This window comes from Mauremys reevesii, linkage group 7 (genome assembly GCF_016161935.1).
Source record: "Mauremys reevesii isolate NIE-2019 linkage group 7, ASM1616193v1, whole genome shotgun sequence".
Lineage (NCBI taxonomy): Eukaryota > Metazoa > Chordata > Testudines > Geoemydidae > Mauremys > Mauremys reevesii.
This window is the reverse complement of record NC_052629.1, coordinates 18,853,316-18,878,756: the sequence shown is the minus strand read 5'-3', so window position 1 is coordinate 18,878,756 and position 25,441 is coordinate 18,853,316. Positions and strand designations below refer to the sequence as shown.

Here is a 25,441-nt window from a genome sequence, read left to right as displayed (position 1 = left end):
AGCCATCCTGAATGAGGACAGTCCCACAGACTGTCTCCTGGGGAATGACCTATTTAGATGCTTGGCAGAAAGGCTAGCAGGCAATCTAAACGTGAGGATCTTGTTCTCTTCTAGGGAAGGAGTGATGGAACAGAAGCGAGAGAGAGTTGGATGGATTGAAGAAACCTATATTTACTCTCCACACCTCAGTGTTCCAGGGGTATAATATGCAAGAGTAGGGGTGTGTAATGGACCTGTACAGTTCAACAAATGTACTGAGAAATGTTTATTGCCTGTACCACATTTGAAATTTGCCCTTTGTATTACTATTCAACTTGTCCTTCCTCTCATTTCAGTTCAGGTGGCAATTCTTCTATAAAACCATAGAGTAGATTTCAAAACGTTTCTAGCACAGAACCCTATCAGAGAGAAACATTTTAATGAAAGCAGAATGAGTTAGCACTTACGAGTTGTTGTGTACCAGGGCCACGATGGAGTGGATCCTGATGTTCCTGCAGGAAGATAAAAGAAGCATAACTAGAGACCTATGGTGAATTTTCACAGGAATGACAAAATGCACATCCCTTCTGCTAAATTCCAAATCCCCAACACCAAGTCATGGAGCCATCAGAGCTCTTCAGTGAAACAGCCTGAAGAATTTTTTTTAACCTGTGCAGAATAGGTCTTCCTAGTCTTATTTTTCAAGCAGTTGAAGTGTTTTAGCTGAAACTTCCCAAAATACATCAGTCCCTGGGACAAATGGATTTGAGCCTTAATGGTTGAAGTTTGGCAAAGTAATAAGCAACTAAAATTTGAATCTTATCATGGAAACCGTTAAGCAAACTCAACAATAAGTGGGACTACCAGCTCTGCCTATAATAAATTTCAGTGGTAATCCTGTATATGCACACTTCAGCATATTACATTTTATGCAATATGGATAACATGTAAGTGATGAGTTACCTGTTGATGGAGATGTTGTATATCCAGCAGCTGCTAGGGTGAAATATGAGAAGTTATAGTTTCAGTTATAGTGTCTTGGACCTTAAAATTGCTAATGAATGAAAAAAGACTCTGGTATTAGCTTGGATGTACTTATAACATTTTAACTGCATATGACAGTAGAAGCTGCATGACTTTCCTGGAGGATGTTATGTTTCAAAACAAGTAGAGCAAAACATTGAAGACAGCATGTTTGTAATATGTTGTGAAGTTAATAAAAACAATTCCCCAAAAATTTACCTTTCTTGATGAGAAAAGATTATGGCTGAAACTTAAATAGGTCTTTCATCTTTAGATCTCTAAGTGCTTCATGAAGTCGAGCAATTCTCATTATCCCTATTTTACTTTTTAGGTGAATGAGGCATAAAGAAGCTAAGTGGCATGGCAGATTCATGAATAAAGTCTAGGTTTCCCACATCCCATTTCCATGCCCTATCACCACTGCAGCATTCTACTTTCAAAATAAGTGAGGTTCCCAGAACAGAAAACTAACCCTGGTGGACAGTTGCTGCCCTTTGGAACTTCAGACTAATATCATCATTACTTGTAAAAGCAGCAAAGAGTCCTGTGGCACCTTATAGACTAACAGACGTATTGGAGCATGAGCTTTCGTGGGTGAATACCCACTTTGTCGGATGCATCATCATTACTTGGCCATCCTTGCATGCTACCCCACTCCTCCATTTGTTGTTGTTGTTGTATATCTTTATTCTATGCTAGAAAAATCACATTCACCAGGGAACTAACTGGCTGGCTGGTTGAAGCATGGAACTAATGTTTGAGGAAGTAGGAAGGTGGCCCTTTTAGTATAAGATTCAGTTCCAGAAACTGTATTTCCTATATTGAAACTTCTGCAATGTGACTTTCAAAAACATCTTAGACATGGTGAAAAGCATATTCTGTGCCAGTCATTGACCTTCAAGTCACCTGGAAACTCTTGGTATTTACCTGAGCAGATGACACCCGCATCTTCAGAATGACGACAGTTATGAGAGAGCCATCCTGAATGAGGACAGTCCCATAGACTGTATTCCCATCCTCTGCAACTCACGTCATCCAGAACAATTTTTCCTGAGCCTTGACCATAATAGGCATTGGTCTTTGCTGCAACACCATATCCACATCCAAGCTGCCGGCACACAACATTTGCGTCATTGAGATCCCAAGAATCATCACACACTGTCCCCCAGGATCCTGCGTAATAGACTTCAACACGACCTTCACATCTGCTAAATGAATTCACCAGTCTCAATGCCAGCCCTAAAACAGATGCAAGAAAATTATTATTAGCACATTAGTTAGTTCTTTCCCTCTTGGTAACACTGTGACAACTGGGGTCAATCTGACCCACATACGAAACCACATTGGACCACTTCTGGGGATTACATGTCCAGATCAGGTCACACATCTGGATCAGTATGATGTTGAATCCCACAGTACAAAAAATAAATTTTAATAAAACAAAGGCGAGATAGCACTTACCACTGGGCGTGTTATTCACTGGAGTGCTTGCTGCAGTAAGACAAGGAGACAATTAGAGAACCCACAGATCCTGAGCTTGCTCAAGTCAAATCAGACTAATACTTCTAAGGAATATTTTTAAAACAGTGTACCATGTGTCTTCCTGGAGTACAGATATATTATCTCTACTGCCTTCTTTCATTCATTGTATTCATTAAAAAAAGCAATCTTTTTTTCTCCCATAATGTGTTCTTCTTAAGCTCATGTTGCTCACAGTTATTACCCCTATGTTTTCTCTTTTGCTTTCCTTATCATGCTAGATATTTCCTTTCAAAATAAGTTGAAGGACCATATATTAACAGTCAGAAAAAGTTCCTTAATGTCTCCAGGGGAACCTACTTAGGTTCTGGCCAGAGAGGCTAGTAGGAAATCTAAATGTGAGGATCTTGTTCTCTTTTAGGGAAGGAGTGATGGAACAGAAGCAAGAGAGAGTTGGATGGATTGAAGAAAACTGTATTTACTCGCCACATCTCAGTGTTCTGAGGGAACAATATTCAAGAGTAGGGGTGTGTAATGGAGCTGTACAGTTCAACAAACGTATTGAGAAACATTTATTTCCTGTACCACTTTTGAAATTTGCCCTTCATATTACTATTCAACCTGTCCTTCCTCTCATTTCAGTTCATGTGGCAATTCTACTATAAAATCATAGGCTAGAGTTTCAAAACATCTCCTGACTCTCAGGAAGGCTTGCAAGCGAACATAGACATCTACTGTCAATTGTCCTAGTTGACGGGAGCCATCAAGATTCTAAACCACCATTAATGGCCCAGGCTTTGCATAATTACAATAGGACCTCAGAGTTATATTTCATATTTCTAGTTTCAGATATAAAAGTGATATATTTATAGAAATAGGATGACCACACTCAGTAGATTATAAGCTTTGTAATGATACCTTACAAGAGACCTTTTGTATGAAGCTTATTCCAGTTACATTATAAATCACACTCATTAGCATATTTTCATAAAATCGTATGGAGTGCAATGTCACAGTCCCAAATGGTCGGGGAACCTCGCAAAGCCAGATCCCCTGCTACTGAAAAATGGTGTAGATACATTGACTTGCATCAGTGACACCAATTCAAATTGGGTGATAATCTGGACTAAACATTATTACAGAGCTAAATATATGCAAAGTGGTGCCTCAGAATCTACTGGAAGGAATCTTTCCTTTCTTATTATTTAATATCAACTAAACAGGCTTATCTAGAGGTGTAGTTCTTGGGGGACAGTGTGTGATACCTCTTGGGATCTCAATGACCAAAATGAATCCCATAAGAGAGAAACATCTTAGAGAAGCCAGAATGAGTTAGCACTCACCAGTGGTTGTGTACCAGGGCCATGATGGAGTGTATCCCGGCCTTCCTGCAGGAAGATAAGAGAAGCAAAACTAGAGCCCTACGGCGAATTTTCACAGGAATGGCAAAATGCACATTGCCGTTGCAAATCCCCACATCAAATCATCAAGACAATGAAGCTCTTCAATGAAACAGTTGGAAGAATTTTTTTGCAAGACACCTGCAAACTCTTGGTATTTACCTGAACAGATGACACCGGCATCCCCAGAATAACCACAGTTATGAGAGAGCCATCCTGAATGAGGACAGTCCCACAGACTGTCTCCTGGGGAATGACCTATTTAGATGCTTGGCAGAAAGGCTAGCAGGCAATCTAAACGTGAGGATCTTGTTCTCTTCTAGGGAAGGAGTGATGGAACAGAAGCGAGAGAGTTGGATGGATTGAAGAAACCTATATTTACTCTCCACACCTCAGTGTTCCAGGGTATAATATGCAAGAGTAGGGTGTGTAATGGACCTGTACAGTTCAACAAATGTACTGAGAAATGTTTATTGCCTGTACCACATTTGAAATTTGCCCTTTGTATTACTATTCAACTTGTCCTTCCTCTCATTTCAGTTCAGGTGGCAATTCTTCTATAAAACCATAGAGTAGATTTCAAAACATTTCTAGCACAGAACCCTATCAGAGAGAAACATTTTAATGAAAGCAGAATGAGTTAGCACTTACGAGTTGTTGTGTACCAGGGCCACGATGGAGTGGATCCTGATGTTCCTGCAGGAAGATAACAGAAGCATAACTAGAGACCTATGGTGAATTTTCACAGGAATGACAAAATGCACATCCCTTCTGCTAAATTCCAAATCCCCAACACCAAGTCATGGAGCCATCAGAGCTCTTCAGTGAAACAGCCTGAAGAATTTTTTTTAACCTGTGCAGAATAGGTCTTCCTAGTCTTATTTTTCAAGCAGTTGAAGTGTTTTAGCTGAAACTTCCCAAAATACATCAGTCCCTGGGACAAATGAATTTGAGCCCTAATGGTTGAAGTTTGGCAAAGTAATAAGCAACTAAAATTTGGATCTTATCATGGAAACTGTTAGGCAACCTCAACAATAAGTGAGACTACCAGCTCTGCCTATAATAAATTTCAGTGGTAATCCTGTATATGCGCACTTCAGCATATTACATTTTATGTAATATGGGTAACATGTAAGTGATGAGTTACCTGTTGATGGAGATGTTGTATATCCAGCAGCTGCTAGGGTGAAATATGAGAAGTTATAGTTTCAGTTATAGTGTCTTGGACCTTGAAATTGCTAATGAATGAAAAAAGACTCTGGTATTAGCTTGGATGTACTTATAACATTTTAACTGCATATGACAGTAGAAGCTGCATGACTTTCCTGGAGGATGTTATGTTTCAAAACAAGTAGAGCAAAACATTGAAGACAGCATGTTTGTAATATGTTGTGAAGTTAATAAAAACAATTCCCCAAAAATTTACCTTTCTTGATGAGAAAAGATTATGGCTGAAACTTAAATAGGTCTTTCATCTTTAGATCTCTAAGTGCTTCATGAAGTCGAGCAATTCTCATTATCCCTATTTTACTTTTAGGTGAATGAGGCATAAAGAAGCTAAGTGGCATGGCAGATTCATGAATAAAGTCTAGGTTTCCCACATCCCATTTCCATGCCCTATCACCACTGCAGCATTCTACTTTCAAAATAAGTGAGGTTCCCAGAACAGAAAACTAACCCTGGTGGACAGTTGCTGCCCTTTGGAACTTCAGACTAATATCATCATTACTTGTAAAAGCAGCAAAGAGTCCTGTGGCACCTTATAGACTAACAGACGTATTGGAGCATGAGCTTTCGTGGGTGAATACCCACTTTGTCGGATGCATCATCATTACTTGGCCATCCTTGCATGCTACCCCACTCCCTCCATTTGTTGTTGTTGTTGTATATCTTTATTCTATGCTAGAAAAATCACATTCACCAGGGAACTAACTGGCTGGCTGGTTGAAGCATGGAACTAATGTTTGAGGAAGTAGGAAGGTGGCCCTTTTAGTATAAGATTCAGTTCCAGAAACTGTATTTCCTATATTGAAACTTCTGCAATGTGACTTTCAAAAACATCTTAGACATGGTGAAAAGCATATTCTGTGCCAGTCATTGACCTTCAAGTCACCTGGAAACTCTTGGTATTTACCTGAGCAGATGACACCCGCATCTTCAGAATGACGACAGTTATGAGAGAGCCATCCTGAATGAGGACAGTCCCATAGACTGTATTCCCATCCTCTGCAACTCACGTCATCCAGAACAATTTTTCCTGAGCCTTGACCATAATAGGCATTGGTCTTTGCTGCAACACCATATCCACATCCAAGCTGCCGGCACACAACATTTGCGTCATTGAGATCCCAAGAATCATCACACACTGTCCCCCAGGATCCTGCGTAATAGACTTCAACACGACCTTCACATCTGCTAAATGAATTCACCAGTCTCAATGCCAGCCCTAAAACAGATGCAAGAAAATTATTATTAGCACATTAGTTAGTTCTTTCCTCTTGGTAACACTGTGACAACTGGGGTCAATCTGACCCACATACGAAACCACATTGGACCACTTCTGGGGATTACATGTCCAGATCAGGTCACACATCTGGATCAGTATGATGTTGAATCCACAGTACAAAAAATAAATTTTAATAAAACAAAGGCGAGATAGCACTTACCACTGGGCGTGTTATTCACTGGAGTGCTTGCTGCAGTAAGACAAGGAGACAATTAGAGAACCCACAGATCCTGAGCTTGCTCAAGTCAAATCAGACTAATACTTCTAAGGAATATTTTTAAAACAGTGTACCATGTGTCTTCCTGGAGTACAGATATATTATCTCTACTGCCTTCTTTCATTCATTGTATTCATTAAAAAGCAATCTTTTTCTCCCATAATGTGTTCTTCTTAAGCTCATGTTGCTCACAGTTATTACCCCTATGTTTTCTCTTATGCTTTCCTTATCATGCTAGATATTTCCTTTCAAAATAAGTTGAAGGACCATATATTAACAGTCAGAAAAAGTTCCTTAATGTCTCCAGGGGAACCTACTTAGGTTCTGGCCAGAGAGGCTAGTAGGGAAATCTAAATGTGAGGATCTTGTTCTCTTTTAGGGAAGGAGTGATGGAACAGAAGCAAGAGAGAGTTGGATGGATTGAAGAAAACTGTATTTACTCGCCACATCTCAGTGTTCTGAGGGAACAATATTCAAGAGTAGGGGTGTGTAATGGAGCTGTACAGTTCAACAAACGTATTGAGAAACATTTATTTCCTGTACCACTTTTGAAATTTGCCCTTCATATTACTATTCAACCTGTCCTTCCTCTCATTTCAGTTCATGTGGCAATTCTACTATAAAATCATAGGCTAGAGTTTCAAAACATCTCCTGACTCTCAGGAAGGCTTGCAAGCGAACATAGACATCTACTGTCAATTGTCCTAGTTGACGGGAGCCATCAAGATTCTAAACCACCATTAATGGCCCAGGCTTTGCATAATTACAATAGGACCTCAGAGTTATATTTCATATTTCTAGTTTCAGATATAAAAGTGATATATTTATAGAAATAGGATGACCACACTCAGTAGATTATAAGCTTTGTAATGATACCTTACAAGAGACCTTTTGTATGAAGCTTATTCCAGTTACATTATAATCACACTCATTAGCATATTTTCATAAAATCGTATGGAGTGCAATGTCACAGTCCCAAATGGTCGGGGAACCTCGCAAAGCCAGATCCCCTGCTACTGAAAAATGGTGTAGATACATTGACTTGCATCAGTGACACCAATTCAAATTGGGTGATAATCTGGACTAAACATTATTACAGAGCTAAATATATGCAAAGTGGTGCCTCAGAATCTACTGGAAGGAATCTTTCCTTTCTTATTATTTAATATCAACTAAACAGGCTTATCTAGAGGTGTAGTTCTTGGGGGACAGTGTGTGATACCTCTTGGGATCTCAATGACCAAAATGAATCCCATAAGAGAGAAACATCTTAGAGAAGCCAGAATGAGTTAGCACTCACCAGTGGTTGTGTACCAGGGCCATGATGGAGTGTATCCCGGCCTTCCTGCAGGAAGATAAGAGAAGCAAAACTAGAGCCCTACGGCGAATTTTCACAGGAATGGCAAAATGCACATTGCCGTTGCAAATCCCCACATCAAATCATCAAGACAATGAAGCTCTTCAATGAAACAGTTGGAAGAATTTTTTTGCAAGACACCTGCAAACTCTTGGTATTTACCTGAACAGATGACACCGGCATCCCCAGAATAACCACAGTTATGAGAGAGCCATCCTGAATGAGGACAGTCCCACAGACTGTCTCCTGGGGAATGACCTATTTAGATGCTTGGCAGAAAGGCTAGCAGGCAATCTAAACGTGAGGATCTTGTTCTCTTCTAGGGAAGGAGTGATGGAACAGAAGCGAGAGAGAGTTGGATGGATTGAAGAAACCTATATTTACTCTCCACACCTCAGTGTTCCAGGGGTATAATATGCAAGAGTAGGGTGTGTAATGGACCTGTACAGTTCAACAAATGTACTGAGAAATGTTTATTGCCTGTACCACATTTGAAATTTGCCCTTTGTATTACTATTCAACTTGTCCTTCCTCTCATTTCAGTTCAGGTGGCAATTCTTCTATAAAACCATAGAGTAGATTTCAAAACATTTCTAGCACAGAACCCTATCAGAGAGAAACATTTTAATGAAAGCAGAATGAGTTAGCACTTACGAGTTGTTGTGTACCAGGGCCACGATGGAGTGGATCCTGATGTTCCTGCAGGAAGATAACAGAAGCATAACTAGAGACCTATGGTGAATTTTCACAGGAATGACAAAATGCACATCCCTTCTGCTAAATTCCAAATCCCCAACACCAAGTCATGGAGCCATCAGAGCTCTTCAGTGAAACAGCCTGAAGAATTTTTTTTAACCTGTGCAGAATAGGTCTTCCTAGTCTTATTTTTCAAGCAGTTGAAGTGTTTTAGCTGAAACTTCCCAAAATACATCAGTCCCTGGGACAAATGAATTTGAGCCCTAATGGTTGAAGTTTGGCAAAGTAATAAGCAACTAAAATTTGGATCTTATCATGGAAACTGTTAGGCAACCTCAACAATAAGTGAGACTACCAGCTCTGCCTATAATAAATTTCAGTGGTAATCCTGTATATACGCACTTCAGCATATTACATTTTATGTAATATGGGTAACATGTAAGTGATGAGTTACCTGTTGATGGAGATGTTGTATATCCAGCAGCTGCTAGGGTGAAATATGAGAAGTTATAGTTTCAGTTATAGTGTCTTGGACCTTGAAATTGCTAATGAATGAAAAAAGACTCTGGTATTAGCTTGGATGTACTTATAACATTTTAACTGCATATGACAGTAGAAGCTGCATGACTTTCCTGGAGGATGTTATGTTTCAAAACAAGTAGAGCAAAACATTGAAGACAGCATGTTTGTAATATGTTGTGAAGTTAATAAAAACAATTCCCAAAAATTTACCTTTCTTGATGAGAAAAGATTATGGCTGAAACTTAAATAGGTCTTTCATCTTTAGATCTCTAAGTGCTTCATGAAGTCGAGCAATTCTCATTATCCCTATTTTACTTTTTAGGTGAATGAGGCATAAAGAAGCTAAGTGGCATGGCAGATTCATGAATAAAGTCTAGGTTTCCCACATCCCATTTCCATGCCCTATCACCACTGCAGCATTCTACTTTCAAAATAAGTGAGGTTCCCAGAACAGAAAACTAACCCTGGTGGACAGTTGCTGCCCTTTGGAACTTCAGACTAATATCATCATTACTTGTAAAAGCAGCAAAGAGTCCTGTGGCACCTTATAGACTAACAGACGTATTGGAGCATGAGCTTTCGTGGGTGAATACCCACTTTGTCGGATGCATCATCATTACTTGGCCATCCTTGCATGCTACCCCACTCCCTCCATTTGTTGTTGTTGTTGTATATCTTTATTCTATGCTAGAAAAATCACATTCACCAGGGAACTAACTGGCTGGCTGGTTGAAGCATGGAACTAATGTTTGAGGAAGTAGGAAGGTGGCCCTTTTAGTATAAGATTCAGTTCCAGAAACTGTATTTCATATATTGAAACTTCTGCAATGTGACTTTCAAAAACATCTTAGACATGGTGAAAAGCATATTCTGTGCCAGTCATTGACCTTCAAGTCACCTGGAAACTCTTGGTATTTACCTGAGCAGATGACACCCGCATCTTCAGAATGACGACAGTTATGAGAGAGCCATCCTGAATGAGGACAGTCCCATAGACTGTATTCCCATCCTCTGCAACTCACGTCATCCAGAACAATTTTTCCTGAGCCTTGACCATAATAGGCATTGGTCTTTGCTGCAACACCATATCCACATCCAAGCTGCCGGCACACAACATTTGCGTCATTGAGATCCCAAGAATCATCACACACTGTCCCCCAGGATCCTGCGTAATAGACTTCAACACGACCTTCACATCTGCTAAATGAATTCACCAGTCTCAATGCCAGCCCTAAAACAGATGCAAGAAAATTATTATTAGCACATTAGTTAGTTCTTTCCTCTTGGTAACACTGTGACAACTGGGGTCAATCTGACCCACATACGAAACCACATTGGACCACTTCTGGGGATTACATGTCCAGATCAGGTCACACATCTGGATCAGTATGATGTTGAATCCCACAGTACAAAAAATAAATTTTAATAAAACAAAGGCGAGATAGCACTTACCACTGGGCGTGTTATTCACTGGAGTGCTTGCTGCAGTAAGACAAGGAGACAATTAGAGAACCCACAGATCCTGAGCTTGCTCAAGTCAAATCAGACTAATACTTCTAAGGAATATTTTTAAAACAGTGTACCATGTGTCTTCCTGGAGTACAGATATATTATCTCTACTGCCTTCTTTCATTCATTGTATTCATTAAAAAAAGCAATCTTTTTTTCTCCCATAATGTGTTCTTCTTAAGCTCATGTTGCTCACAGTTATTACCCCTATGTTTTCTCTTTTGCTTTCCTTATCATGCTAGATATTTCCTTTCAAAATAAGTTGAAGGACCATATATTAACAGTCAGAAAAAGTTCCTTAATGTCTCCAGGGGAACCTACTTAGGTTCTGGCCAGAGAGGCTAGTAGGGAAATCTAAATGTGAGGATCTTGTTCTCTTTTAGGGAAGGAGTGATGGAACAGAAGCAAGAGAGAGTTGGATGGATTGAAGAAAACTGTATTTACTCGCCACATCTCAGTGTTCTGAGGAACAATATTCAAGAGTAGGGGTGTGTAATGGAGCTGTACAGTTCAACAAACGTATTGAGAAACATTTATTTCCTGTACCACTTTTGAAATTTGCCCTTCATATTACTATTCAACCTGTCCTTCCTCTCATTTCAGTTCATGTGGCAATTCTACTATAAAATCATAGGCTAGAGTTTCAAAACATCTCCTGACTCTCAGGAAGGCTTGCAAGCGAACATAGACATCTACTGTCAATTGTCCTAGTTGACGGAGCCATCAAGATTCTAAACCACCATTAATGGCCCAGGCTTTGCATAATTACAATAGGACCTCAGAGTTATATTTCATATTTCTAGTTTCAGATATAAAAGTGATATATTTATAGAAATAGGATGACCACACTCAGTAGATTATAAGCTTTGTAATGATACCTTACAAGAGACCTTTTGTATGAAGCTTATTCCAGTTACATTATAATCACACTCATTAGCATATTTTCATAAAATCGTATGGAGTGCAATGTCACAGTCCCAAATGGTCGGGAACCTCATAAAGCCAGATCCCCTGCTACTGAAAAATGGTGTAGATACATTGACTTGCATCAGTGACACCAATTCAAATTGGGTGATAATCTGGACTAAACATTATTACAGAGCTAAATATATGCAAAGTGGTGCCTCAGAATCTACTGGAAGGAATCTTTCCTTTCTTATTATTTAATATCAACTAAACAGGCTTATCTAGAGGTGTAGTTCTTGGGGGACAGTGTGTGATACCTCTTGGGATCTCAATGACCAAAATGAATCCCATAAGAGAGAAACATCTTAGAGAAGCCAGAATGAGTTAGCACTCACCAGTGGTTGTGTACCAGGGCCATGATGGAGTGTATCCCGGCCTTCCTGCAGGAAGATAAGAGAAGCAAAACTAGAGCCCTACGGCGAATTTTCACAGGAATGGCAAAATGCACATTGCCGTTGCAAATCCCCACATCAAATCATCAAGACAATGAAGCTCTTCAATGAAACAGTTGGAAGAATTTTTTTGCAAGACACCTGCAAACTCTTGGTATTTACCTGAACAGATGACACCGGCATCCCCAGAATAACCACAGTTATGAGAGAGCCATCCTGAATGAGGACAGTCCCACAGACTGTCTCCTGGGGAATGACCTATTTAGATGCTTGGCAGAAAGGCTAGCAGGCAATCTAAACGTGAGGATCTTGTTCTCTTCTAGGGAAGGAGTGATGGAACAGAAGCGAGAGAGAGTTGGATGGATTGAAGAAACCTATATTTACTCTCCACACCTCAGTGTTCCAGGGGTATAATATGCAAGAGTAGGGTGTGTAATGGACCTGTACAGTTCAACAAATGTACTGAGAAATGTTTATTGCCTGTACCACATTTGAAATTTGCCCTTTGTATTACTATTCAACTTGTCCTTCCTCTCATTTCAGTTCAGGTGGCAATTCTTCTATAAAACCATAGAGTAGATTTCAAAACATTTCTAGCACAGAACCCTATCAGAGAGAAACATTTTAATGAAAGCAGAATGAGTTAGCACTTACGAGTTGTTGTGTACCAGGGCCACGATGGAGTGGATCCTGATGTTCCTGCAGGAAGATAACAGAAGCATAACTAGAGACCTATGGTGAATTTTCACAGGAATGACAAAATGCACATCCCTTCTGCTAAATTCCAAATCCCCAACACCAAGTCATGGAGCCATCAGAGCTCTTCAGTGAAACAGCCTGAAGAATTTTTTTTAACCTGTGCAGAATAGGTCTTCCTAGTCTTATTTTTCAAGCAGTTGAAGTGTTTTAGCTGAAACTTCCCAAAATACATCAGTCCCTGGGACAAATGAATTTGAGCCCTAATGGTTGAAGTTTGGCAAAGTAATAAGCAACTAAAATTTGGATCTTATCATGGAAACTGTTAGGCAACCTCAACAATAAGTGAGACTACCAGCTCTGCCTATAATAAATTTCAGTGGTAATCCTGTATATGCGCACTTCAGCATATTACATTTTATGTAATATGGGTAACATGTAAGTGATGAGTTACCTGTTGATGGAGATGTTGTATATCCAGCAGCTGCTAGGGTGAAATATGAGAAGTTATAGTTTCAGTTATAGTGTCTTGGACCTTGAAATTGCTAATGAATGAAAAAAGACTCTGGTATTAGCTTGGATGTACTTATAACATTTTAACTGCATATGACAGTAGAAGCTGCATGACTTTCCTGGAGGATGTTATGTTTCAAAACAAGTAGAGCAAAACATTGAAGACAGCATGTTTGTAATATGTTGTGAAGTTAATAAAAACAATTCCCCAAAAATTTACCTTTCTTGATGAGAAAAGATTATGGCTGAAACTTAAATAGGTCTTTCATCTTTAGATCTCTAAGTGCTTCATGAAGTCGAGCAATTCTCATTATCCCTATTTTACTTTTTAGGTGAATGAGGCATAAAGAAGCTAAGTGGCATGGCAGATTCATGAATAAAGTCTAGGTTTCCCACATCCCATTTCCATGCCCTATCACCACTGCAGCATTCTACTTTCAAAATAAGTGAGGTTCCCAGAACAGAAAACTAACCCTGGTGGACAGTTGCTGCCCTTTGGAACTTCAGACTAATATCATCATTACTTGTAAAAGCAGCAAAGAGTCCTGTGGCACCTTATAGACTAACAGACGTATTGGAGCATGAGCTTTCGTGGGTGAATACCCACTTTGTCGGATGCATCATCATTACTTGGCCATCCTTGCATGCTACCCCACTCCCTCCATTTGTTGTTGTTGTTGTATATCTTTATTCTATGCTAGAAAAATCACATTCACCAGGAACTAACTGGCTGGCTGGTTGAAGCATGGAACTAATGTTTGAGGAAGTAGGAAGGTGGCCCTTTTAGTATAAGATTCAGTTCCAGAAACTGTATTTCCTATATTGAAACTTCTGCAATGTGACTTTCAAAAACATCTTAGACATGGTGAAAAGCATATTCTGTGCCAGTCATTGACCTTCAAGTCACCTGGAAACTCTTGGTATTTACCTGAGCAGATGACACCGCATCTTCAGAATGACGACAGTTATGAGAGAGCCATCCTGAATGAGGACAGTCCCATAGACTGTATTCCCATCCTCTGCAACTCACGTCATCCAGAACAATTTTTCCTGAGCCTTGACCATAATAGGCATTGGTCTTTGCTGCAACACCATATCCACATCCAAGCTGCCGGCACACAACATTTGCGTCATTGAGATCCCAAGAATCATCACACACTGTCCCCCAGGATCCTGCGTAATAGACTTCAACACGACCTTCACATCTGCTAAATGAATTCACCAGTCTCAATGCCAGCCCTAAAACAGATGCAAGAAAATTATTATTAGCACATTAGTTAGTTCTTTCCCTCTTGGTAACACTGTGACAACTGGGGTCAATCTGACCCACATACGAAACCACATTGGACCACTTCTGGGGATTACATGTCCAGATCAGGTCACACATCTGGATCAGTATGATGTTGAATCCCACAGTACAAAAAATAAATTTTAATAAAACAAAGGCGAGATAGCACTTACCACTGGGCGTGTTATTCACTGGAGTGCTTGCTGCAGTAAGACAAGGAGACAATTAGAGAACCCACAGATCCTGAGCTTGCTCAAGTCAAATCAGACTAATACTTCTAAGGAATATTTTTAAAACAGTGTACCATGTGTCTTCCTGGAGTACAGATATATTATCTCTACTGCCTTCTTTCATTCATTGTATTCATTAAAAAAAGCAATCTTTTTTTCTCCCATAATGTGTTCTTCTTAAGCTCATGTTGCTCACAGTTATTACCCCTATGTTTTCTCTTTTGCTTTCCTTATCATGCTAGATATTTCCTTTCAAAATAAGTTGAAGGACCATATATTAACAGTCAGAAAAAGTTCCTTAATGTCTCCAGGGGAACCTACTTAGGTTCTGGCCAGAGAGGCTAGTAGGGAAATCTAAATGTGAGGATCTTGTTCTCTTTTAGGGAAGGAGTGATGGAACAGAAGCAAGAGAGAGTTGGATGGATTGAAGAAAACTGTATTTACTCGCCACATCTCAGTGTTCTGAGGGAACAATATTCAAGAGTAGGGGTGTGTAATGGAGCTGTACAGTTCAACAAACGTATTGAGAAACATTTATTTCCTGTACCACTTTTGAAATTTGCCCTTCATATTACTATTCAACCTGTCCTTCCTCTCATTTCAGTTCATGTGGCAATTCTACTATAAAATCATAGGCTAGAGTTTCAAAACATCTCCTGACTCTCAGGAAGGCTTGCAAGCGAACATAGACATCTACTGTCAATTGTCCTAGTTGACGGGAGCCATCAAGATTCTAAACCACCATTAATGGCCCAGGCTTTGCATAATTACAATAGGACCTCAGAGTTATATTTCATATTTCTAGTTTCAGATATAAAAGTGATATATTTATAGAAATAGGATGACCACACTCAGTAGATTATAAGCTTTGTAATGATACCTTACAAGAGACCTTTTGTATGAAGCTTATTCCAGTTACATTATAATCACACTCATTAGCATATTTTCATAAAATCGTATGGAGTGCAATGTCACAGTCCCAAATGGTCGGGGAACCTCGCAAAGCCAGATCCCCTGCTACTGAAAAATGGTGTAGATACATTGACTTGCATCAGTGACACCAATTCAAATTGGGTGATAATCTGGACTAAACATTATTACAGAGCTAAATATATGCAAAGTGGTGCCTCAGAATCTACTGGAAGGAATCTTTCCTTTCTTATTATTTAATATCAACTAAACAGGCTTATCTAGAGGTGTAGTTCTTGGGGGACAGTGTGTGATACCTCTTGGGATCTCAATGACCAAAATGAATCCCATAAGAGAGAAACATCTTAGAGAAGCCAGAATGAGTTAGCACTCACCAGTGGTTGTGTACCAGGGCCATGATGGAGTGTATCCCGGCCTTCCTGCAGGAAGATAAGAGAAGCAAAACTAGAGCCCTACGGCGAATTTTCACAGGAATGGCAAAATGCACATTGCCGTTGCAAATCCCCACATCAAATCATCAAGACAATGAAGCTCTTCAATGAAACAGTTGGAAGAATTTTTGCAAGACACCTGCAACCTCTTGGTATTTACCTGAACAGATGACACCGGCATCCCCAGAATAACCACAGTTATGAGAGAGCCATCCTGAATGAGGACAGTCCCACAGACTGTCTCCTGGGGAATGACCTATTTAGATGCTTGGCAGAAAGGCTAGCAGGCAATCTAAACGTGAGGATCTTGTTCTCTTCTAGGGAAGGAGTGATGGAACAGAAGCGAGAGAGAGTTGGATGGATTGAAGAAACCTATATTTACTCTCCACACCTCAGTGTTCCAGGGGTATAATATGCAAGAGTAGGGTGTGTAATGGACCTGTACAGTTCAACAAATGTACTGAGAAATGTTTATTGCCTGTACCACATTTGAAATTTGCCCTTTGTATTACTATTCAACTTGTCCTTCCTCTCATTTCAGTTCAGGTGGCAATTCTTCTATAAAACCATAGAGTAGATTTCAAAACATTTCTAGCACAGAACCCTATCAGAGAGAAACATTTTAATGAAAGCAGAATGAGTTAGCACTTACGAGTTGTTGTGTACCAGGGCCACGATGGAGTGGATCCTGATGTTCCTGCAGGAAGATAACAGAAGCATAACTAGAGACCTATGGTGAATTTTCACAGGAATGACAAAATGCACATCCCTTCTGCTAAATTCCAAATCCCCAACACCAAGTCATGGAGCCATCAGAGCTCTTCAGTGAAACAGCCTGAAGAATTTTTTTTAACCTGTGCAGAATAGGTCTTCCTAGTCTTATTTTTCAAGCAGTTGAAGTGTTTTAGCTGAAACTTCCCAAAATACATCAGTCCCTGGGACAAATGAATTTGAGCCCTAATGGTTGAAGTTTGGCAAAGTAATAAGCAACTAAAATTTGGATCTTATCATGGAAACTGTTAGGCAACCTCAACAATAAGTGAGACTACCAGCTCTGCCTATAATAAATTTCAGTGGTAATCCTGTATATAGCACTTCAGCATATTACATAAAATGTAATATGGGTAACATGTAAGTGATGAGTTACCTGTTGATGGAGATGTTGTATATCCAGCAGCTGCTAGGGTGAAATATGAGAAGTTATAGTTTCAGTTATAGTGTCTTGGACCTTGAAATTGCTAATGAATGAAAAAAGACTCTGGTATTAGCTTGGATGTACTTATAACATTTTAACTGCATATGACAGTAGAAGCTGCATGACTTTCCTGGAGGATGTTATGTTTCAAAACAAGTAGAGCAAAACATTGAAGACAGCATGTTTGTAATATGTTGTGAAGTTAATAAAACAATTCCCCAAAAATTTACCTTTCTTGATGAGAAAAGATTATGGCTGAAACTTAAATAGGTCTTTCATCTTTAGATCTCTAAGTGCTTCATGAAGTCGAGCAATTCTCATTATCCCTATTTTACTTTTTAGGTGAATGAGGCATAAAGAAGCTAAGTGGCATGGCAGATTCATGAATAAAGTCTAGGTTTCCACATCCCATTTCCATGCCCTATCACCACTGCAGCATTCTACTTTCAAAATAAGTGAGGTTCCCAGAACAGAAAACTAACCCTGGTGGACAGTTGCTGCCCTTTGGAACTTCAGACTAATATCATCATTACTTGTAAAAGCAGCAAAGAGTCCTGTGGCACCTTATAGACTAACAGACGTATTGGAGCATGAGCTTTCGTGGTGAATACCCACTTTGTCGGATGCATCATCATTACTTGGCCATCCTTGCATGCTACCCCACTCCCTCCATTTGTTGTTGTTGTTGTATATCTTTATTCTATGCTAGAAAAATCACATTCACCAGGGAACTAACTGGCTGGCTGGTTGAAGCATGGAACTAATGTTTGAGGAAGTAGGAAGGTGGCCCTTTTAGTATAAGATTCAGTTCCAGAAACTGTATTTCATATATTGAAACTTCTGCAATGTGACTTTCAAAAACATCTTAGACATGGTGAAAAGCATATTCTGTGCCAGTCATTGACCTTCAAGTCACCTGGAAACTCTTGGTATTTACCTGAGCAGATGACACCCGCATCTTCAGAATGACGACAGTTATGAGAGAGCCATCCTGAATGAGGACAGTCCCATAGACTGTATTCCCATCCTCTGCAACTCACGTCATCCAGAACAATTTTTCCTGAGCCTTGACCATAATAGGCATTGGTCTTTGCTGCAACACCATATCCACATCCAAGCTGCCGGCACACAACATTTGCGTCATTGAGATCCCAAGAATCATCACACACTGTCCCCCAGGATCCTGCGTAATAGACTTCAACACGACCTTCACATCTGCTAAATGAATTCACCAGTCTCAATGCCAGCCCTAAAACAGATGCAAGAAAATTATTATTAGCACATTAGTTAGTTCTTTCCCTCTTGGTAACACTGTGACAACTGGGGTCAATCTGACCCACATACGAAACCACATTGGACCACTTCTGGGGATTACATGTCCAGATCAGGTCACACATCTGGATCAGTATGATGTTGAATCCCACAGTACAAAAAATAAATTTTAATAAAACAAAGGCGAGATAGCACTTACCACTGGGCGTGTTATTCACTGGAGTGCTTGCTGCAGTAAGACAAGGAGACAATTAGAGAACCCACAGATCCTGAGCTTGCTCAAGTCAAATCAGACTAATACTTCTAAGGAATATTTTTAAAACAGTGTACCATGTGTCTTCCTGGAGTACAGATATATTATCTCTACTGCCTTCTTTCATTCATTGTATTCATTAAAAAAAGCAATCTTTTTTTCTCCCATAATGTGTTCTTCTTAAGCTCATGTTGCTCACAGTTATTACCCCTATGTTTTCTCTTTTGCTTTCCTTATCATGCTAGATATTTCCTTTCAAAATAAGTTGAAGGACCATATATTAACAGTCAGAAAAAGTTCCTTAATGTCTCCAGGGGAACCTACTTAGGTTCTGGCCAGAGAGGCTAGTAGGGAAATCTAAATGTGAGGATCTTGTTCTCTTTTAGGGAAGGAGTGATGGAACAGAAGCAAGAGAGAGTTGGATGGATTGAAGAAAACTGTATTTACTCGCCACATCTCAGTGTTCTGAGGGAACAATATTCAAGAGTAGGGGTGTGTAATGGAGCTGTACAGTTCAACAAACGTATTGAGAAACATTTATTTCCTGTACCACTTTTGAAATTTGCCCTTCATATTACTATTCAACCTGTCCTTCCTCTCATTTCAGTTCATGTGGCAATTCTACTATAAAATCATAGGCTAGAGTTTCAAAACATCTCCTGACTCTCAGGAAGGCTTGCAAGCGAACATAGACATCTACTGTCAATTGTCCTAGTTGACGGGAGCCATCAAGATTCTAAACCACCATTAATGGCCCAGGCTTTGCATAATTACAATAGGACCTCAGAGTTATATTTCATATTTCTAGTTTCAGATATAAAAGTGATATATTTATAGAAATAGGATGACCACACTCAGTAGATTATAAGCTTTGTAATGATACCTTACAAGAGACCTTTTGTATGAAGCTTATTCCAGTTACATTATAATCACACTCATTAGCATATTTTCATAAAATCGTATGGAGTGCAATGTCACAGTCCCAAATGGTCGGGGAACCTCGCAAAGCCAGATCCCTGCTACTGAAAAATGGTGTAGATACATTGACTTGCATCAGTGACACCAATTCAAATTGGGTGATAATCTGGACTAAACATTATTACAGAGCTAAATATATGCAAAGTGGTGCCTCAGAATCTACTGGAAGGAATCTTTCCTTTCTTATTATTTAATATCAACTAAACAGGCTTATCTAGAGGTGTAGTTCTTGGGGGACAGTGTGTGATACCTCTTGGGATCTCAATGACCAAAATGAATCCCATAAGAGAGAAACATCTTAGAGAAGCCAGAATGAGTTAGCACTCACCAGTGGTTGTGTACCAGGGCCATGATGGAGTGTATCCCGGCCTTCCTGCAGGAAGATAAGAGAAGCAAAACTAGAGCCCTACGGCGAATTTTCACAGGAATGGCAAAATGCACATTGCCGTTGCAAATCCCCACATCAAATCATCAAGACAATGAAGCTCTTCAATGAAACAGTTGGAAGAATTTTTTTGCAAGACACCTGCAAACTCTTGGTATTTACCTGAACAGATGACACCGGCATCCCCAGAATAACCACAGTTATGAGAGAGCCATCCTGAATGAGGACAGTCCCACAGACTGTCTCCTGGGGAATGACCTATTTAGATGCTTGGCAGAAAGGCTAGCAGGCAATCTAAACGTGAGGATCTTGTTCTCTTCTAGGGAAGGAGTGATGGAACAGAAGCGAGAGAGAGTTGGATGGATTGAAGAAACCTATATTTACTCTCCACACCTCAGTGTTCCAGGGGTATAATATGCAAGAGTAGGGTGTGTAATGGACCTGTACAGTTCAACAAATGTACTGAGAAATGTTTATTGCCTGTACCACATTTGAAATTTGCCCTTTGTATTACTATTCAACTTGTCCTTCCTCTCATTTCAGTTCAGGTGGCAATTCTTCTATAAAACCATAGAGTAGATTTCAAAACATTTCTAGCACAGAACCCTATCAGAGAGAAACATTTTAATGAAAGCAGAATGAGTTAGCACTTACGAGTTGTTGTGTACCAGGGCCACGATGGAGTGGATCCTGATGTTCCTGCAGGAAGATAACAGAAGCATAACTAGAGACCTATGGTGAATTTTCACAGGAATGACAAAATGCACATCCCTTCTGCTAAATTCCAAATCCCCAACACCAAGTCATGGAGCCATCAGAGCTCTTCAGTGAAACAGCCTGAAGAATTTTTTTTAACCTGTGCAGAATAGGTCTTCCTAGTCTTATTTTTCAAGCAGTTGAAGTGTTTTAGCTGAAACTTCCCAAAATACATCAGTCCCTGGGACAAATGAATTTGAGCCCTAATGGTTGAAGTTTGGCAAAGTAATAAGCAACTAAAATTTGGATCTTATCATGGAAACTGTTAGGCAACCTCAACAATAAGTGAGACTACCAGCTCTGCCTATAATAAATTTCAGTGGTAATCCTGTATATGCGCACTTCAGCATATTACATTTTATGTAATATGGGTAACATGTAAGTGATGAGTTACCTGTTGATGGAGATGTTGTATATCCAGCAGCTGCTAGGGTGAAATATGAGAAGTTATAGTTTCAGTTATTAGTGTCTTGGACCTTGAAATTGCTAATGAATGAAAAAAGACTCTGGTATTAGCCTGGATGTACTTATAACATTTTAACTGCATATGACATTAGAAGCTGCATGACTTTCCTGGAGGATATTATGTTTCAAAACAAGTAGAGCAAAACTTTGAAGACACCATGTTTGTAATATGTTGTGAAGGGTAATCATAAAATACAGTAAAATGTGCTTGACTCCCACTGAACTCAATAAAAATATTCCCCAAAAATTTACCTTTCTTGATGAGAAAAGATTATGGCTGAAACTTAAATAGGTCTTTCATCTTTGGATCTCTAAGTGCTTCATGACCTTGAGTAAGTCTCATTATCCCTATTTTACTTTTTGGATGACTGAGGCATAGAGAAGCGAAGTGGCATGTAAAAAGCATGAATAAAATCTAGGTTTTCCACATCCCATTTCCATGCCCTATCACCACTGCAGTATTTTCAAAGGAAGTGAGGTTACCAGAATGGAAAACTAACTCTGGTTGACAGATGCTGCCCTTTGGAACTTCAGACTAATATCATCATTCCTTAGCCATCCTTGGGTGCTACCTCCGCTCCCTCCATTTTTTGTTGTTCTTGTAAATCTTTATTCCATGCTAGCAAAATCGCATTCACCGAGGAACTAACTAGCTGGTTGAAGAATGTAATTAAAGTTTGAAGAAGTAGGAAACTGGCTCTTTTAGTATAGGATTCAGTTCCAGAAACTGTATTTCATATATTGAAACCTCAGTGATGTGACTTTCAAAAAAATCTTAGACATGGTGAAAAGCATATTCTGTGTCAGTCATTGACCTTCAAGTCACCTGCAAACTCTTGGTATTTACCTGAGCAGATGACACCAGTATCTTGTGGTTGTATATCTCTATTCTATGCTAGCAAAATCACATTCACCATGGAACTGGATGGCCGGCTGAAGCATGGAACTAATGTTTGAGGAAGTAGAAAAGTGGCCTTTTTAGTATAGGATCCAGTTCCAAAAACTGTATTTCATATTTTGAAAACTTTGTAATGTGACTTTCAAAAACATCTTACATATGGTGGAAAGCACGGTCATTTACCTGCAAGACGCCTGCAAACTTTTGGTATTTACCTGAGCAGATGACACCGGCATCTTCATAGTGACCACAGTTATGAGAGAGCCATCCTGAATGAGGACAGTCCCATAGACTGTATTCCCATCCTCTGCAACTCACGTCATCCAGAACAATTTTTCCTGAGCCTTGACCATAATAGGCATTGGTCTTTGCTGCAACACCATATCCACATCCAAGCTGCCGGCACACAACATTTGCGTCATTGAGATCCCAAGAATCATCACACACTGTCCCCCAGGATCCTGCGTAATAGACTTCAACACGACCTTCACATCTGCTAAATGAATTCACCAGTCTCAATGCCAGCCCTAAAACAGATGCAAGAAAATTATTATTAGCACATTAGTTAGTTCTTTCCCTCTTGGTAACACTGTGACAACTGGGGTCAATCTGACCCACATATAGCACCGCATTGGACCATTTTGTGGATTACATGTCCAGATCGGGTCACACATCTGGATCAGTATGACGTCAAATGCCACAGTAAAATAATACATTTTAGTAAATCAAGGGCGAGACAGCACTTACCACTTGGTGTGGTTTTCACTGGAGGAATCGGTGTGCTTGCTGCAATGAGACAAAGGGACAATTAGAGAACCCACAGATCCTGAGCGTACTGAAATTAAATCAGATTAAAACGTCTAAGGAATATTTCTAGAACAGTGCACCAGACGTCTTACTGGAGTACAGGTGTATTATCTCTACTGCCTTCTTTCATTCATTGTGTTCATTTAAAAAAGCAATCTTTTTTTCTCCCATGATGTGGTCTTCATAAGTTCAAGTTGCTCACAGCTACTACCCCTGTGTTTTCTCTTCTGCTGTCGTTATCATGCTAGATATTTCCTTTCAAAATCAGTGGAATGACCATATATTAACAGTCAGAAAAGTGCCTTAATGCTCCTGGGGAATGACCTATTTAGGTTCTGGCCAGAGAGGCTAGTAGGGAAATCTAAATGTGAGGATCTTGTTCTCTTCTAGGGAAGGGAGTGATGAAACAGAAGTGAGAGTTGGATAGATTGAAGAAAACTATATTTACTCTCCACATCTCAGTGTTCTGTGGGTACAATAAGCATGTGTATGGGTGTGTTATAGACCTATACATTTCAACAAATATACTGAGAAACATTTATTGCCTGTATCACGTTTGATATTTGCCCTTCGTATTCAACCTGTCCTTTCTCTCATTTCAGTTCATGTGGCAATTCTTGTATAAAACCATAGGCTAGATTTTCAAAACATTTCTAGCAAAGAACCCTATCAGAGAGAAACATTTTAATGAAAGCAGAATGAGTTAGCACTTGCCAGTTGTTGTGTACCAGGGCCAGGATGGAGTGGATCCTGGTGTTCCTGCAGGAAGATAACAGAAGCATAACTAGAGACCCATGGGGAATTTTCAGAGAATGGCAAAATGCACATCCCTTCTGCCAAATGCCAAATCCCCACACCCAATCATACAGCCACCATATCTCTTGAAACAGTTGGAAGAATTTTTTTAATCTCGGGGGGGGGGGGAACATGTTTTCCCTACTCTCATTTTTGTAACAGCTGAAATGTTTTAGCTGAAACTTCCCAAAATACATCAGTCTCTGGGACAAATAGATTTGAGCTTTAACGGTTGAAATTTGGCAAAGTAATAAGCAACTAAAATTTGGGTCTTATTATGGAAAGTGTCAATCAACCTCAACTATAAGTGGCACTACCAGCTCTGTCTAGAATAAAATTCAGTGATGATCCTATACATGTGCATTTCAGCATATTAAACATTTATGTAAGGTGGACAACATGTAAGTGATGAGTTACCCGTTGATGGAGAAGTTGGATATCCAGCAGCAGCTAGGGAGAAACATAAGAAATTATATTAACAGATTTAGAATTTATTAGTGCCGTAGAGCTGGGCAAAATTTTTAGGCCAAAACTTTTTTCATCAAAATTGCAGATTCGGCAACACCAAAATGTTGCACAATTCATGCTAGTTTCAACTCATTGTTCAATTATATTACAATTTCAAACACCCCACTAAGAATATTTGCTTTTGAAAATGTCAAAGAAATATTTCATTTATTTAGTTTGAAATTACTTTTCATTTCAAAATTTCCTTTTAAAAAAAAACAAGTCTGGAAAACTAGCTGAAATCAAACCAAAACGTTACAATTTTGTTCATATAAAAATGTTTTGAATTAGCTGAAACTTTTCTCAACTTTGTGATTTACTGAAATTTTCAAATATTTGGTTTTTGATCCAAACCAGAAATTATTTTTTGAAATTGCTAATGAATGAAATAAAATGTGGTATTAGCTTGGATGTATTCATAACATTTTAAAGGGAAATGACATTTGAAGCTGCACGACTTTCCTGGAGGATGTTATGTCTGAAAACAAGTAGAGCAAAACTTTGAAGACATCGTGTTTGTAATATCTTGTTAAGGGTCATCATAAAATGTGTTTGACACCGACTGAGCTCAATGAAAAAAATCCCAGAAAAATTTACCTTTCTCCATGGCAAAAGATTACGGCTGAAACTGAAATAGGTCTTTCATCTTTGGATCTCTAAGTGCTTCATGAAGTTGTGTATGTCTCATTATCCCTATTTTACTTTTTAGGTGAATGAGGTATAAAGAAGCTAAGTGGCAAGGCAGAATCATGAATAAAATCTAGGTTTCCCACATCCCATTTCCATGCCCTATCACCACTGCAGTATTTTGAAAGGAAGTGAGATTACCAGAACAGAAAACTAACTCTGGTTGACAGATGGTACCATTTGGAACTTCAGACTAATATCATCATTACTTGGCCATCTTTGGGTGCTACCCCACGCCCTCCCTTTTTTGTTGTTCTTGTAAATCTTTATTCTATGCTAGCAAAATCACATTCACCAGGGAACTAACTG

At 39.4% G+C, this 25,441-nt stretch overlaps 1 protein-coding gene across 1 annotated transcript in view; it reads right to left on the bottom strand.

Moving 5' to 3' along the window:
- Positions 1-25,441, bottom strand: part of DMBT1 (deleted in malignant brain tumors 1) — a 50,596-nt gene that overhangs the window by 9,879 nt on the left and 15,276 nt on the right. The window contains 32 exon segments of the mRNA XM_039547239.1: positions 447-491; positions 943-975; positions 1,930-2,241; positions 2,464-2,493; positions 3,825-3,869; positions 4,533-4,577; positions 5,029-5,061; positions 6,016-6,327; positions 6,548-6,577; positions 7,905-7,949; positions 8,616-8,660; positions 9,112-9,144; positions 10,099-10,410; positions 10,632-10,661; positions 11,990-12,034; positions 12,701-12,745; positions 13,197-13,229; positions 14,184-14,197; positions 14,200-14,494; positions 14,717-14,746; positions 16,078-16,122; positions 16,787-16,831; positions 17,282-17,314; positions 18,267-18,578; positions 18,801-18,830; positions 20,161-20,205; positions 20,872-20,916; positions 21,368-21,400; positions 22,552-22,863; positions 23,084-23,122; positions 23,858-23,902; positions 24,356-24,388. Coding sequence (XP_039403173.1) covers positions 447-491; positions 943-975; positions 1,930-2,241; positions 2,464-2,493; positions 3,825-3,869; positions 4,533-4,577; positions 5,029-5,061; positions 6,016-6,327; positions 6,548-6,577; positions 7,905-7,949; positions 8,616-8,660; positions 9,112-9,144; positions 10,099-10,410; positions 10,632-10,661; positions 11,990-12,034; positions 12,701-12,745; positions 13,197-13,229; positions 14,184-14,197; positions 14,200-14,494; positions 14,717-14,746; positions 16,078-16,122; positions 16,787-16,831; positions 17,282-17,314; positions 18,267-18,578; positions 18,801-18,830; positions 20,161-20,205; positions 20,872-20,916; positions 21,368-21,400; positions 22,552-22,863; positions 23,084-23,122; positions 23,858-23,902; positions 24,356-24,388 — 2,829 coding nt within the window.